Source organism: Aptenodytes patagonicus, chromosome 8, assembly GCF_965638725.1.
Source record: "Aptenodytes patagonicus chromosome 8, bAptPat1.pri.cur, whole genome shotgun sequence".
In the NCBI taxonomy this organism is placed as follows: Eukaryota; Metazoa; Chordata; class Aves; order Sphenisciformes; family Spheniscidae; genus Aptenodytes; species Aptenodytes patagonicus.
The window spans coordinates 7992318-8006778 of record NC_134956.1 but is presented as its reverse complement, the minus strand read 5'-3'; the positions used below and the strand labels follow the sequence as shown (position 1 = coordinate 8006778).

Here is a 14461-nt window from a genome sequence, read left to right as displayed (position 1 = left end):
TTTAATGCAATAAAGAACCAACCCCAAATGAGTTTCCCCTTGGCACGGAGGAGGAGGAGGGAAGCTGCTGCTATGCATGGAGCAGCCGTGGCACAGGAGAGCTCCCTCTGCATATAAATACTAACAAACCTGGGCTGACACCACCAGAATCATCTGACAAGCTCATTCACCCTTCTCCTTTGGGTCCTGCTCCCCTCTGTGTTCGGTAATTTTTAAACTTGCCCAAATGTTGAGGGGGAGTGAGGGGTGTGCCCCATTTCCCACCCATCCCCCTGCCAGCACAGCCATCCCCAGCTGAAAGCCCCCCCCCCATGCCAAAGGACGACTGTGTGTGGCCGTGGGGGAGATGGCCAGGAGCAGCCCAAGGGCTGCAGATCCCCAGCTGAGCACCCATCCCATCCCAACCTGTCCCCTCCCATCCCCTTCCATCCCCTTCCATCCCATCCCATCCCATCCCATCCTCCAGCCCATCCTCCATCTTCCACCGCATCCCATCCTGTCCCCTCCCCTCCCATTCTATCCTATCCTATCCCATCCCATCCCATCCCCTCCCCTCCTGCACCCCCCATCCCATCCCCTCCCATTCTCTCCTGCACCCCCTGTCCCAACCCATCCCATTCCGTCCCCCCTGTCCCACCCCACCCCACTCCAACCTGTCCCTCCTGTCCCCCCATCCCATCCCATCCCATCCCATCCCACATCCTCAGCTGGCTTAGGTGTCAATGGGCCAGGCGCAGGCAGGCAGGCGGGCAGCACTGCACCGAGGGCAGCCCGGCCACGCACACCGCCTGGCTCTGCGCAGCCCTCCACTCCCTCACGCCGTGGGGCGCCTGAGCCCCCCATCCTCCTGCTCACCCGTCCCATGCTGCACGACGCCTTTCTTGTCCCAGCTGCAGAACTGGTGGCCCAGGGTGGGTGGCAGCTCCCGGCAGGACCACCGTGTGCAGTGGGAGGCCGTTAGCTCTGCTGCTGGAGCTTGGGGGAGCGGGCGGCGGGAGCATGGCCGGGCATCGGAGTCTCTAGTGTCGAATACAAGGGTTGAGCGCAGACTGCTGCCTCTCCTGCAGCACAGCCTAGCAGGACACGCCGTCCAGCTGTTTGCTTCTGCGAGGCTTGTCAGGATTTAGACAGATTCGCAGTTCAGCCGCTGTTAATTTTGGTTGAAAATTAGTAGAAGAGACTCTGTAGAGTGGGATGGGAGGGCGCTGAAGCGGTGCAGGGGGAGGAGCGGAGCCAAACAACTTGTGGGCAGAGCACCAGCCGTCATGTGTGCCGGCTTGCCTTTGGAAAGCAGGTTACAAAGCCGACCCCAGCTCAACACGGAGCAATTCTTGGGGCAATTAAAGCTCTTGCAAACCCGGCTGCTGCCTCCTGACCCTGCGTCCTTACACCCAACGTACATGCGAGGGTTCACGCAAGCATCAACCCCTCTCTTTCTTTTTAAGGTTTGAGCTAAAAAAATTCTCCCCTGCTGTGTACCCAAAGCTCTGGGGTTTGAGTTGATGCGTGGGAAACCCGGGTTTGGTCAGCAGCCTCTGGTGCCACCTCGGGGCACATGTGCCAGGGGACAAGGCCACCCCACCACGGCATTTGCACAGCCGGGGAGGGAGCGGCAGGGCACAGCCAGCTTCAGAAAGAGGAGGCAGTTGCAGACAGATGTGGCTGAACATCCCCACAGCCAGCCCAAGCGCTCAGGTTTTTTAGGACTTGCAAATGAGGGCTCACAGGCCCTACGGCAAACGAGCCGCAGGGGAAAGGATGGGACCGGGATGCTTTTCCCTATGGGGTTCCCAGGTGGAAAAGTGCAAAGGGCAAAATCTCAGAGGAGAAACTCCTTTGGTTTCTGCTCCCCTGAGAGCTGAAGTGGAGCAGTTGCAAAGGAGTTACACCTGGTTGTAAGCCAAATGTGTGCATTGAAAGAGCCGCCTGGCATCCAGGCTATGAAACCACAGGTGCCTGTGGGAAAGGGAGACGAGCCCTCACCCCCTCAAAAGCTCGGTGCCCTGCCAAAAGCCCTGCCTGGGGGATGGCAGCCAGCAGGGAGGAGGGTGTGGGAGCAGTAAGGACTGAAAGGATGTTTGCCCAAGGGGGTAAGTATATCCAGGATCAGCCCCCCAGGACTGTGCAAGCCTGGGAATGTGCATGGAGAGGAGTGAGCCTGACCTAGTCTGGGAGTGATGGGGGTTCAGGGTCAGGCTGGAGGGTGGCTGGGGCGCAGAGCATCCTAAATAACCTGAAGCCCAGCCGTGCTGGGCTAGTGGCTCTGGGCTGGGGGCTACCCTTGCATTAGGCTTCGGTGCCTTGTGCCAGCACTAGCTGCAGCCTAGCTGCTGTCTCCCAGATCTGTCTCCCTGGATGAGAGTGATTTATATGCCCAAACTATGGCAGTTTGCAGGGAGTCCCCATGTGTGTCCCCCATCCCAGCCGCTGGCAGCGGGGCAGGGGACCCATTTGCAATCCCCTTTGCAAGGAGCTCCCTGCTGCTCTTCCCTGGGGAGCAGTAAGTGTGGGTATTGCCCCCTCTCTCCCCTTTGTGCACCCCATCCTGTGTCTGCCAAGAAGTTGAGTTTTCTGTGTGCAGAAGCTACCAAAACAGGCAGTCAAGGGAGGGCTCCGGGGCCGGTGGGACCCCCATGCGGGGTGGGGTGGGAGGTCTGCGGCTGCAGCATCCCTTTGCAACCCCTCGCTGGGATGGAGAACTGGGGGAATGGTTCTTGCTGGAGGAGGAGGGGGTGCTGTCGGGAAGGGTGGCTTCTCTCTGTCCCATAAAGCCTGGCACCTCCCTGGGGAGCATCAGCAGCCGATCAGGCTCTGCTGGGGGTCAGGGAAAACCCCAAGCAGTGGGGCTTGGTTGCCACCTTCTGCTCCGTGTGATGGATCTGGGAGAAGGGCAGGGCTTAAGATCTCTGACCCCTTGGATGTTTCCCTGTATTAACAGCTTGTTTCCGCCTAAAACACCCCGTCTGTCCCATTGCCATCTGTCCCTCCAGGCAGGGGTATGAGCAGTCATTCCCAATGATTTAAGGCTTAGCTAATGTTATAAATATTATCTAAAAGCAAGTGCCAGTTCAAGGCATAATCCCAGGCTGATGTGTAGCTAGGTGGCCCATCTGAATACAAGAAAAGCAAGAGATTCGGACCTGTGATGCAGTTATTTGGTTGTGCTGCCAGTATTTAGATTGAGACCCGCTGTGTGCATCCATCTGGAGCCTGTGAGAGGCGGTGGGTCCCACGGGGAGCAAAAGTTCAGCCTGGATTTTTAAGGGGAGTAAGGCATGGGTTTGCTTTTTGGGAGCAGGAGAGGAAAGGTCTTTTGGGGGCTGAACATACCCCAAGGGAAACGCATGTGGTGAGCCACCAGCGTGGGCTCTAAAATACCCATTACCAGGCAGGAGCCCCTTCCCTGAGCTGCAGATATCGGGGAGCTCATGGGGCTTTTAAAGCCCTGTTGTGGGGGGGGCAGAAAGGGGCTGCGTGGTTCCCTCGGTGCCGGGAGAGAAACCCTGGTAAATGTGAGTGCTGGGAGACTGAGCAGGGGCTGAGGGGCTGCAGTGCAAGAGATGTGCCCGAAAATAAATGGGTGCAAGGCACCAGGGATACAAGAGCTGTGAATCTGGTGGTGTTAATGCTCCTATTATTATTATTGTTATTACTATTATTGCTGGCTAGGAAACAGCATGGACTTAATGGCTGAAAGCAGCAGCGAGAGCAGGTGCTAGGAATGGTTTTCAGGGCACTTATTTCCCCACAGGAGTGTGTTTCAGCAAGGGGCAGCTGGGGCTGGATAAGGCGAATGAACGCCTTGCGCAGCATGGGGCAGTGGGAGCGCACAGCCCAGCAGCCGTGACAGCATCCTCCCTCTCCTGTGGCAAAGTCCTGCTGGCAGGAGAAGCTGACCCCGGTCTGATGGGCTATTTTTAGTCCAGTTCCCTGAAAAAATGAAGGTCATGAGCTCGTGATGCTGGTTTCCTCCTTCCGGGCTGAACCCACGGGTTATATCTAACTGCCTACAGCACGCGGTGAGGGGCTTGGCAGAAAACCAAGGCCCCCAAAAGCTTCATGAAAATTAGCGGCTCTGCTAATTAGCAGTCTCTGCCTGGTGGGACTGTGCCGCAGATGTGGGTGGAGGAGGGAGCGAGGGGGTGGAAGACACCACAGCCTGCCTAGCCTGGCACCCAGTCCTGACCACGGTAGGAAGACCACCCTCCTGATGCCTCCTCCCAGCCATGGGGAACACACGCTCCTGTTTGCACTTGGGATGTTTTCACTGCTCCTGTACTGCCCGGGGTTTCTCTGCTGTGTAAATAGGTTGAGAAATGGAGGAGGGTATGAGTTTAGGGCTATGCAACGTTCAACTGGATGAATTATTTTTGCCCCAAATGTCAGCAGTGGCTTTACAGCTGCGTTCTTGCTTGTTTACTCTGCCACTGCTATGGACCATTTGTCTCAGACTTTAAACATCTTTTACAGATTACTCCCTGTATTATTTTTCCAGAAACCAAACTAAAGCTTACATAACCACCCCTTGTTATGCAACCCGCCATTCAAGTTTTGTTTGCTGGGAAACAATGTGTTTGTTTTTTCATTCTTTGTCCTTTTCATTGGGGAATATTTATCCTTTCTATGTGTCATTGGATTTGTCTTTCTTTTGCAGTTAGGTGATGGACTTCTGCCGGCCTCTTAACGCGCACCGGTTCTGCTTTCACACCCTTGCTTGAACTTAAGGTAACTTGTCACATCTGATGTTAATGGGTGCAGAGGTACCGATTGCCACATGCTGAGGTTAGTTGTGCTCCTGCCATTTCAAAGGTTGCTAGCTTTGACTCTTAGGATTTGGTTCTCTCCTGCAACTAATTTGGAATAAAGATTGAGGTTTCCGATAGCCAGTACCCTTTCTGTGTCTTACTTCTTCTCCTCTGCAGTACAGAATGTATAGTAGTTGCTATAAAAACTAGAAGGAAAAACTGGGCTTATTAACTGGTATGTAAAATGCACTGGGCCAATTCTGAATGCCTTCAGTGAAGAAACTAGAAATGCAAGTAACCTTGTACTGTCAGATTATGGCTATATATTAGTCAACATGTCATGCGTGTCCCCTGACACGCATTGATGGCTTAAGCCAGCAGTTCAGAATGGCATTGAAGGCACGTTATGGTGTTAGGGATGCTGTTCTAAGAAAAGTTGATGTAGGATCTGTGGCTTTTCACTTGATGTCTCAAGTTAATGTAGTAATATAACCTAATATATAATGAGAAAAGCTCTGTAAGGGGAGATGCACATTCATTCAGTCTTGGGCCACAAACTGCTCATGGCAAGGCAAGGCAGTCAGGGTGTGGCACTGCATCTTTCCTTGAGTAGCACTGAACTTGCCTCAGTAAGAAAGACCAGGATAACGTCACAGCAAGTGAAAGCTAATCCACTTGAACAGCAACGCAACTACTTGCACATACAATAATCCGGTGGTGGGTTTGAGCGTGCCAGTTCATAAACTGCCTCATTTAGCAACGGAGATAAACTACCACCTTAATGCTATAGCCTGATGGTGGGTCGTTTCCTCCCTCCTGCAGAACACCTGCACGTGACAGAGGCAGCAGTCACTTGACTGGCTGGCAAGTGGCTTTTTAAAAGTAGCTTGACTGCTTGGGAAGTCAAATGTTTTGCTAGGAATTCTTCTGGGAATAGCAGTGTGCTTCAGTACATGCTTAAATGACCAGTGACCTCCAAATGATGGAGCTGATGATCTTGCTCTAACTCGGGCTTCTATCTCCCCAACACGTGGCTAATTTGTGATATCATAATGGATCCCTAATGGGAGCTTCACAGCATCCCTGTGAGTGTAACAGCAATAGGCAGTGCCAGGAGGTTGGCTGTGAAAGCTAGACTGTAACAGTTATTGGACATGCCTGTACATGAAGGAAGCAGTTCAGTGCTTTGCTCTAGACTTCATGCCAATATTGACCTCAGAGTACATGTATACACCCACAAAATCACTGCTCCCTGTTCAAAGCATGCCCTTGCTATTCATGAAAGCATTAAATAGCATGGCAGTTAGGCAACAGGCCGAAGTTTTCAGAGAGGTTGCAAAAGCAGCACTGAGATTCTCTTACAATGACTTCTGTCAAAGACCTGAATTATTAGATTGCTTACCGGTAAGCAGTTTTCACCCTGTTTTTAGTCTAGCTCTGAGTGCACAGGAGAGCAGACCATGCAGACTTAAGAGACATAGGCAGCTGGAGGCAACTTGCATCTACCACCTGCACAGTGGTAAACGTGCCTTCCTTTCCCAGCCACTACATCACCCTGCCACCTTGGGTTTCCAAATGTCAAGCAGTCACAAAATACCACTTACTAAATCCCATTAGCACTTTTTTCCTCTCTTAATAGCAAGCACCATGCTGAACACGGGGGAATGCTTGTGCACAAAACTACAAGGGAAGAGTACAGCAGTAGAGGGAGACAACATCTAGCAGAACCCATTCTAAATGCCTGCCTCCAAAAAAACTGGGTGCAAGCTTATTATACAGCATTTCTCTTGCTTATGTTTTAGTGTGCATGTAGTACTGTATCTACATGGTCTCAAAAGCTTTCACGTAGAAGCTCACAAGGGGCTATAAATATCCATTTTCTCTTTTCATAGGAAATAAACCCAGCCCTTGTAGAACACCAGGAAACACTACTGAAGTTCTTTTGGTATACGCTTGTTGAAAAGGCAGTAGTTCAGCTGAAGGGCATTAAGCTGTAGACCACTGTTTTTATTCCACCAGATGCCCTTCCAACCACTGACACTTCAGTTCCACTTATGGAAGCTAAGTGGAGAAGCACACAAAAACACAACTGGGCATAATGGCTCTAGAAATTTATTTTCAGAGCTTAGTGCTTCAACTATGATTAAAATACTTATTAAGCAATTTTACTTATTAAGCAATTTAAAAATGCTTCTGACTGGGTACTAGAACTAGACAAGAATACAACTAACACCATTACTTTCATGCACTGACAGATACAAGTTTGCTCATGCCACTGAAGTAGGATCTTTCCCGTTCACTCATCACTTCAAAATGTAGGGGTCTTCTACAGAAGTTGCATTCAGCTGACGAATGTGGTTTCAGCTCCAGACCAACATCCTTCCATGTAGCCAGCAGTTTTTCTAGTAAGAGCAGAAAAGTTCATCAAGATTAGTGGATTGCTTTAGAGAAGCAGCAAAAGAGAAGTGTCAGCATGCTTATTCTCCTAGCAAGTGAGGAGGGATAACAGGAATTCACTGTGACATAATCCACCTCTTGTGTGAGGTGACTGGGCTGCAACTAAGTCTGAGCTATCCTCATACTACCTCTCCTGACTGGATCAAGAAGTAGCTACTTTCCCTGGACAGATCCGTGTTTAAGACAGGTTAACAGCTCAGCTGAGGAGAGCAGATTTCTTTGGACCCCATGTAACAAATTAAGATTTGTTTGGACAATGCATGAGCAGAGCCCCAGCAGAGGTGGCTGTGACAGAACTGGCTGGGTACAGGACTGCACTGGCCTGGCACACTTTATTCCAGGTCGCAGTGCACTGGCCTTCATAGGCCATGCGCAAAGCAGGTTAATTGCAGAAGTATGTGCTACGTATGCTGCAGCAGTGGACACTGTCCAGCTAGCGACATCTAAAACTTAAGTATTTCCTAGTCTCATCTTTAGTATAAAGACTGCATAGACAGCCCAGTATTTTTATTGCACTGATGCAAAAATCCACTCACCGAGAAAGTAACTCATCATCTGTGGGGTGTGGTGAGGTGTAGGGGCAATACGTAGCAGCTCTTCTCCGTGCGGCACTGTGGGGTAGTTGATTGCTTGGACATAGATGCTGTGCTGGCTCATCAGTTTGTCACAGATCTCTGTATTTTTAGCAGCATCTGCAACCTAAAGTTCAAAATTGTACGTTACAAGATCAACCAAAGCATGCAAGGTGGCAGAACTGTCAGCCCAACTTAGCTAGCCACAAGAATCATAGTTAGTCTTCCTTGTGCCACTATAATAGCATACACAGCAGAAAGAAGAGCTAAAAGTTTGTTCTGTAGAGCCCTCTGGGCATAAGCACAGCATTACAGCCTAGATGAGTAGCTGTTTATACCTGAACTCTTCTTTTTACTAGCTTGTTACCAGTCTCTTTGCCTTCTGTATACCGGAAGGTTGTGGGTTTCATACACTTTATCATTCTGCTTTACAACAGTTATAGCAGGCTGGGGTCAACTTAAGCCAGACTCCTAGCACATCATTGCTGAATACTAGGACAGGTTTGAACTTTGTGAGTGTTAACTAATACCTGAAAGTGTAATGTGATCATGGACAGGAAAACAGGCACCACAGTCCTGTGTCAGCAGTATCCTGCGTACTCACCCTTACAGGAATGATGTGACTGGGGCAGTGCACCACAGGAAGCCCCGCATCCATCAGCATCTGTCTCATAAGCTTCACATTCCGTTGGTGCTGGCGCCTCAGAACTCGCCCCTCTGCACTCTTCAGAGTTCGGACGGATTCTAGGGCACCAGCTAAAAGCATAGGTGGCAGGGACGTTGTGAAAATAAAGCCAGCAGCATATGAACGAACAGTGTCTATCAGAGAACTTGTACTGGAGATGTATCCTCCTACGCAACCAAATGCTTTGCCTGAGGAAAAAAAAAAGCAATCAAGCTTATTCCTTCCACCCATTAGAATGGCTTGAAGTATTATAGCCTTTCTTTGTTTTCACCTGAAGGAATGAGTTATTTTGACTACATACTTAACATAGTCATGGCAGGCAACAATTCTAGTCGCGTCCCCCCCTCCCCTGCCCCCCCAGCTAATCTTGTATTTACTTGGCCCATGTTACAGCTTTGTTTTTAAGCCAATCCTGGTAACATGGATCTAGTTACTACACAGCAAGGACAGTTCAAGACCCTCTCAAATACTCAAGTTTTGATTTTGGGGAAGACCTTAAGCCCAATCATCAAGCATAGACTTCAATACTGACCCCAAGAGATCTACACTAAGTCTCTCAGCAGATTTAAAATAATCTGTTCCAGAGATGCTAGAAATAGCCTATGCACCCAAGGAGCACACAAGATGGTTACTATAATTGTGCGGTCAGTATCAGCCCCCCTTTCCAAATACAGGGGGATGTTCAGGTACCAGAACAGAGCCACAGGTAGAACTAGGGTGTCTGGTGAATGCTTCTGTTTTTATTAGGCTGTAACCCAAGACTGTAAGTGAGTTTCAAAGCCATGAACTTTCCTGGTAAGTTTTATTAATGTTTTGAAAGCTGTTGAAAAACAGCTTCCCAATTTGCAGCAGTAAACTTACTCCTAAGCCTGCATTCTACTCGGATAATAGCAGTTGCTTCAGTTCTTGCCAAATCTCTTTACGTAACTCCTCATCTCGGGTTTCTAGATTAGGAGCACTCCATTTCCACATAAAAGAACTAAGTACTACTAAATATAGGGTACTACCCTACTAGCATTCTCACCTGAATTTATTCTTGGAGTTGTATAATATGCCACTGGAGGACCTTTTGCTAGCTTGTTTAAAGAAAAAAAAAAAAAGGCTACCTTAACTGGTTTGTAAGGCAGTGTAAGCAGCTTAACACAAGCTTTTCGAACTGTGGGGCATACTTAAATCCTTTGGGCTTTTTGAAAAATCCTAGCCCCCCAACAGCCCTTAGTAAGTTCACTTGAATAGACTGATTTTGAGTTAACCCACTTAATTTGGCTGCTTAGAAGCTTTGCTGCCTTAGCTTCTGTAAAAGCACCAGGCCATACATACCAAGCGTTCCAGAGATGATGTCCATCTTGTGCATGATTCCATCCCGGTCTCCTATACCACCACCTCGAGCTCCATACAGCCCCACAGCATGCACTTCATCCACAAAAGTGATTGCCCCATGCTCGTGGGCCACATCACACAGCTCTTCCAGAGGACAGACTGCACCTAGGAACCAAAGCAGTGACTGGCAGTTTAGGATTCCCTGTACTCAGCTTGGATAAGTATCAGAAGTACCCCCAAGCACTAGGCATTTCAGAAGACTATTTTCATGTAAACCCTTATAGCACTGTGTACTTTTAGACCTAAAATACAGACAATTTGAGCACTGACTACACTGGAAGGGGAGAGAAGGGTTTGATGTCAACTTACCATCCATTGAGTGAACAGTTTCAAATGCAACAATTTTAGGGGTAGATGGATCAGACTTCTTCAACAGTTCTCGAAGATGGTTGACATCGTTATGGCGAAATATGTGTTTTGGCACCCTGCTGTTTCGGATCCCCTGGATCATGGAGGCGTGGTTTCCAGAATCAGAGTAGATCTCACAGCCTGAGGAAACAGCCCAGTTACACTTTAAGTATAGAAAGCTTTAATTGATTCCCAGCATTGCTTTGCGTATGGGAAGTGTTCAGGCAACAAGGGTAGCATGTTCTAGAAAGCAATGCTCTTCACGAAAAGAGCAAGTTACAGATCATGAAGCAAGAATAATATTTAAGGCTTATTTTAGGTGTTTAAACTAACACAAACTTGAGCTTAAGGAAATAATGAAGGGTTTTTCCAAGTCCTTAATATTTTAATCTAACCCTCCTAATGGGGGAGAAGGGGGGGGGGGGAGACTAAATTCCTGCTGCCTCATTTTCAGGTGGAATTTACACACAAGAGCGGAAGACTCCGCATTTTTTCTAATGCCTTCTGCAGTTCCTAGCTCCTAGATCTCAGATCTCAGTAGGCTGCTGCTATGATTTGCATGAGTTGAACATAATATGAATATGGCATTAAAAAAACCCACAACCATACTTTGCTGATCAAGTAGGATGAATCCTCACTTTGGGTAGCCATTTGTAAAGTGTACTCCCAACTGCTTAGGGCAGGGTTGTTTTGTGGTAAATAGGGGGTGCAGTTTGAGGTCTCACCTGGCAGCATCTTAGCTAGAGTGAAGAGGGTGGAGTCATTGGCTACAAAGCAAGATGAGAACAGCAGTGCTGCATCTTTTCCATGAAGATCAGCTAGTTCTTTTTCCAAATCAACATGAAATTTACTTGTCCCTGAAATATTTCTTGTGCCTCCTGCTCCAGCACCATGTTGTTTCAGTGTATCCCTACAGAGGGCCCAAAGAGAGGCATTAGCATTACTGTGCAACACACAGATGAATAAAGTGTCATTGCCAAAAACATTCTAGTACATCATCGGTATTGTTCTAAAAAGGAACTGGCTGCAAGAAGCAGCTGTTAGGTTTAAGGTCTTTGAGCAACCTGCACAGCTTAGGAATCCGATAAGCCAAGAAATCAGTTACCAAGTACAGCTGCAATATACCATCCAGTTTATCTGGTAACATCTGGGGGCTTCTGAGGAAAATCCAAGGAGCGGGGTCAGTGACCGACAGGTGTACTGCAGCCCTGGAGCTAAATACTAAGTTACCTACCCCAGCTCAAGAGAAGAGCGTAAGCTTAATCATATCAAGAGTAATACCAGAAGCTGCTTACATAGCACAGTATAGAAATCAATTCTTCAAAAGCCTTCCCACAAAAGCTTCTGTGGGGCACTACAGCTTGAAGCTGCCTCTTAAGAATATGGCACTACTCACATAACTGCTCCACACACACGAGGGTGACGACTCATCCCCAGGTAATCGTTGCTGCACCAAACAGACACCTCTTTCTTGGTGATTAGAGAATCAGTATAGTCATCTGCCATGGGAAAGATTTGTGCCTTTCGGTTCACTGTTTTGAATACTCGGTAGGTGTGATCCTTCTTCTTTTCATCTATCTTTTTCTCAAAGAACTGATCATACTGGAAAGTGGATACAGCTGAAATGAGACAGAGACTTAAGCACACAGGAAATAATCACAAGAGGCCAGGCCTATGGCGGTTTTGCTAGACAATCTTACATTTTGGCAAGTTATCCTGAAGCAGATGAGAGACACTTTCTGGTCTTTGCTTCAGCACAATATCCTTAAACTTCTTGAGCAAGCCATTCCACTCTTCTCCCTCAGTCTCAATATTCCTCACTGTGGAAGTAGTTGGTATTTTGGCAAATGCTGTACCTACAGACATTGTAATAAATTCCAGTGAGTTTAATTAGTTTGAAACAAAATGAAGTAAGTTGAGTTCAGCAAAGCAAACATTTTAAGTAACTCTAACTCTTCATTCTTTAGGAAGCACGTGCCTGAATCCATGTGCCCCTGTTAGGATCAACTATTTTATTTGCTTACAATTTTGCATTGTACGAGACAAAAGGAAAACCTTGCTATTCAATGACAATACAACCTGTAATTTCCTTACAATACATTTGGTACATCATGACTCAGAAACCCACTCTATACAGCTACAGCATTTATCTGAAAGAGTTGGTACACGCCTAACTGACAGCAGAGTTCAAGTTAGCCGCTTCCTTTTCATTCCCAGTATTTTGTTCAATTAGTACAGATTTTTTTAAGACTATGCCACAGAAAACAAACAGAAAAGTAAAATAAGCTTCCCGAGACAGATGGCAAGGCTTTACCGATATTGGTGAAAAGTTCCTTCCTTTGAAGGACAGCCCTTCCGCATCAGGATTGTAAGCCAGCCAACACCCTTTAGTTCCATAAACCAAAAAAAAAAAAAGCATTTGCTTGCTTTCCAGCTTGAATTTGTGCTGGTACTTGCATAGTACCTCAACACAGTTTCTTCCATCTCTGGATATACCACCTTTGTCTATACTAGCACCCTGGTAAAGCTCTCTTCAGTCCTAAGCATCCACTTTGGGTGCAAGCGTAACAGCTCGATTCACACATTTAGAGCCAGCATATCAAAATACAGCATACAGTATTCCCGCACCAAAATCACCCAGGGGAAACACTGCACAATATTGCAGGTATGCCATTAACACCTACATTCTCCAACAACTTTTTACTGCACTCTCCCATAATCCTACCCGCATAATTTCAGTGGTGACTGTTAGACTGGGCACACTCTAGAGCAAAGTCAGGCACCAGAAGCTCTCGGAAGGAACCAACGCTTCAGCGCACAGAATACATACCTTTCCTGTCCGCCTGCATTTCCTGCACGTCCTCTTGGAGTTCTAGGCTGGCTTTGCAGAAAACATTACTGTTCTTGTGATTCATCTGAGCTGCCAGGAATGGGCATTTGGTAGCAGAGCTCTGGCTAGCACCAGCAGGTGGGTGGCCAGCAGGTGGCTGGGATCCATCTGTATTCTGTTGGGCCACCTCTTTGGCATTTTTGGCCTCTGAGGTAAGGGTGGAGAAAGGAAAGCACTTCAGCATCATAATTTTAATACAGTGACAAGCTTTTCTATGCATTACCTTTGCAATTAATTTGGCACAAGCCGTTCGGAACTATTTAACTGAGCAGTCAGATTTTATTTATACAAGCACAAACTCCCAGTAACACCCACAGGGCATCTGATACTAGATGTAGCATTGTACCCTTTGAGAGGGGGGGGGGAAAAAAAAAAAAAAATCTCTCTCACTCCCAAAGGGGAGGTTTTCTTTTGAGGAGTTTGCCTATTTTCAGCCACCAGTCCTTCCCCTGCTGCAAGCCTCAACTCTTCGCCCTGACTGCCAGAGTGAGAATCCCCCAAGGAATGCTACAGGGTGGGGTGAAGAGCCGCTCAAGCGTGAGAACTCCCAGCTCCGCGATCCAGCATCACGGATCTCCAACCTGAGCTCACTGCAGGACGTCCTAACAGGCCGGTCTCCGATTTGTGCCCATGCTTAATTACCACAGACATTTAAAGAATCAAGCAACCCTCATCTCGAAGCTGCCCATTCCAGAAGTTTCCTTCTGCGACAAACGATGTCTGCATATATTTTCTTTTCTTAAGGGCGACTAGGTCTGTCCCTAGGAAAGCTCCCCGCTACAGCTACCGCGATCAGCCCGGTGACCCGCCGCCCACCCTCAGGAGAGGCCTGGCTCCCGAGGCCGCTGCTCCCCCCTCCGGCCGTACTCACCCTGGCCGGCCGCGGGGGTCTCCTCCTCCGCCTGCTGCCCGCGGGCGGCGGACGTGGCCAGGGCGCGGGCGGCAGCCGCCTCCATCATCCGGGGGCAGTGCTGGGCGTAGAAGAGCAGGGAGGGCCCGGCCTTCTGCAGGAAGGCCTGCGAGACGCGGGCCAGGAACGGGCAGCGCCGCACCACCGCCTCCATCCTCGCCGCCTGACGGGAGACCGGACGTGACGTCAGCGCCCGCCGTTGACCGCCACCGGGGAGAGGGACGCGAGACCCGGGCTGCGCTCCCGTTCGCGGCACCGGCCCGCTCCGCCGCTGCCTATATAGCCCTGCCGGGCGCGGCGCAGGCGCGCTGCGGCTGCCCCGCCGCCACACGGCGCAGGCGCGCGCCGGACCGTGAGGGGCCGGAGGCGGCTCCCGGGGGGGCCGGACGGGTCCCCGGGCGGCGCCCGGGGCGCTGTGAGGGGCTGGAGTGGCCCCGAGCGGCTCCTGAGGCGCCGTGAGGGGACGGAGTGGGC

General features: G+C 49.2%; 1 protein-coding gene across 1 annotated transcript; it reads right to left on the bottom strand.

The window, feature by feature from the left end:
- Positions 1-6841: 6841 nt before the first annotated feature.
- On the bottom strand, positions 6842-14240 carry ALAS1 (5'-aminolevulinate synthase 1). The gene is made up of 10 exons (XM_076346193.1): positions 13949-14240; positions 13018-13224; positions 11888-12043; positions 11584-11806; positions 10913-11097; positions 10149-10328; positions 9780-9944; positions 8379-8647; positions 7739-7901; positions 6842-7147 (listed from the first exon to the last, which is right to left on the bottom strand). Exons 1-10 carry the CDS (start codon positions 14139-14141, stop codon positions 6987-6989), a joined length of 1902 nt encoding a protein of 633 aa, XP_076202308.1. The 5' UTR covers positions 14142-14240; the 3' UTR covers positions 6842-6986.
- Positions 14241-14461: the final 221 nt, after the last annotated feature.